This window comes from Protobothrops mucrosquamatus, unplaced genomic scaffold (assembly GCF_001527695.2).
Source record: "Protobothrops mucrosquamatus isolate PMUCROS unplaced genomic scaffold, P.Mucros_1.0 scaffold1540, whole genome shotgun sequence".
NCBI classification, from domain to species: Eukaryota; Metazoa; Chordata; class Lepidosauria; order Squamata; family Viperidae; genus Protobothrops; species Protobothrops mucrosquamatus.
In genome coordinates this window covers 56,306-57,991 of record NW_015387710.1, presented here as the reverse complement: position 1 = coordinate 57,991, position 1,686 = coordinate 56,306, and the positions used below count along the sequence as shown (strand labels likewise).

The 1,686-nt window shown below is 46.1% G+C and overlaps 1 protein-coding gene across 1 annotated transcript in view; it reads right to left on the bottom strand.

Annotated features, from left to right (window-relative positions):
• Positions 1-665: 665 nt before the first annotated feature.
• The window catches only part of LTBP3 (latent transforming growth factor beta binding protein 3), a 26,719-nt gene continuing 25,698 nt past the window's right edge, over positions 666-1,686 (bottom strand). The window contains exons 24-25 of the mRNA XM_015822369.1: positions 1,391-1,522; positions 666-1,231 (exon numbers count right to left, since the gene is read on the bottom strand). Of these exons, the coding sequence (XP_015677855.1) occupies positions 1,086-1,231; positions 1,391-1,522 (278 nt within the window). The 3' untranslated portion in view covers positions 666-1,085. The remainder of the gene's footprint in view (positions 1,232-1,390; positions 1,523-1,686) is intronic.

Genomic DNA, 1,686 nt, shown 5'->3' with positions numbered 1-1,686 from the left:
ACCAGAGGGAAGGACAAGAAACAATGGTTGGAAACTGACCAAAGAGAGAAGCAACCTGGAATTAAGGAGAAACTTCCTGACAGTGAGGACAATTAACCAGTGGAACAGCTGGCCTCCAGAAATCGTGGGCGCCTCATCACTGGAGATTTTTAAGAAGAGGCTAGACAATCACCTGTCTGAGATGGTATAGGTTCTTCTGCTTGAGCAGGGGCTGGACTAGAAGACCTCCAAGGTCCCTTCTAGCTTCTCTTTTCTCTTCTCTTCTCTTCTACTTTCCATTCCATTCTCTTCTCTCTCTTCTCTTCTCTTCTCTATTCTATATTCTATTCTATTCTATTCCTATTTCTATTCTATTCTAAATTGTAGTTTTACTATTTTATGCATAAAATTGTATAAACTGAGCAAAGCACAAGAACGTGTGATAGGAACCCACAAACTAAGGATCCCACAAAGGACCGTAACTTTTAAAAATATCAGCATCCCTACAGAATCACAGAGATGAGACTTAGGGTGATGGTTAAAAAAATAAATATTCGGGTAGGGTATAAACATGCTTTGGCCTGAAAATGTTAAATGCCCCACGTGGTAGACAAAGCTTCCCTTTATCCTGCTGTCAAGAACAAATCAGACACAGTCACTTTATATGGCAATTTCCTTTTTTCTTTAATTAGCAGATTAATTTTGAAGTTTCCGTCTTTTATTTTCCTTCCACCAATGTCTGTTATGTACAAAAAATGTTTCTTTTTATTTCTGAATCCTATAGAAACAAGTGCAAACTATTTTTTTTTTTAAAAAAAAATATCAAAACCCTAACAATCCAGCGGGTTAAAGGAACAGAAACGCGAATAGGTATAAAATCTATAGCAAAAATCAATGCCCCTCATAGTAGCTGGAACAACTTTTTTTTTAAAAAAAAGGTCCTTAATAAACTGCCTTGCTGAATTTAAGACTAAAAAAATATTGCTCCCAGCCCAGGATCCAGTTTCCAACGGCGGACAGCGAGAAGGTGCTCACCACGGCCATTCGTGGGGCATTCGTGGTTGGCCACGTCCCCCGTCTTTCCATGCCGTGGTCGGTACGACACGCTATCGCTGAGGCATGCAGATTCCGCGCGGCCAGGACCGCGTGTAGCCCGCCTTGCAGGAACAGAAGAAGGAACCGCTGGTGTTCACGCAGCGTTCGCTTTTGCAAAGACGTCCCCGTTGGTTTAGCTCCTGGCACTCGTCAATATCTGGAAGGAAGGAAGAGATTACGGAGTGGACAAGGTAGACTGCGCTGGATCCAGAGGCTCCACGTAATTCTGAGAGTGTGAAATTAGCCACTCGCTGCCACGTCCTCGCAAGGGGTGACCTGGCCAAGAATATGGAAGCCCTCCATCCGCCCCTCTTACCCAGGCAGCGGGTGCGAGTGCTGTCCAGCTGGAAGCCTGTGGGACATTCGCACACAGAACCCTGCTGGGTGCGGACGCAGCGCCCGTGCAGGCAGCGGCATTCGTCCGAATCCTCTTCCGAGCTGTCGGCATCTGTAGCCAAAACAAACAGATGTGATAAAAAGGCCCAAACATCTGGAAAGGGACCCCCCCCCCGGGTAATTTCCTGCTTCGTCTGCTCCCTGCACACACCCAGCCGAATCCTGCCATCCAGAGCAGAACAAGCACACTTCCGGCCGTCCAGTTCAGCCAGCAAA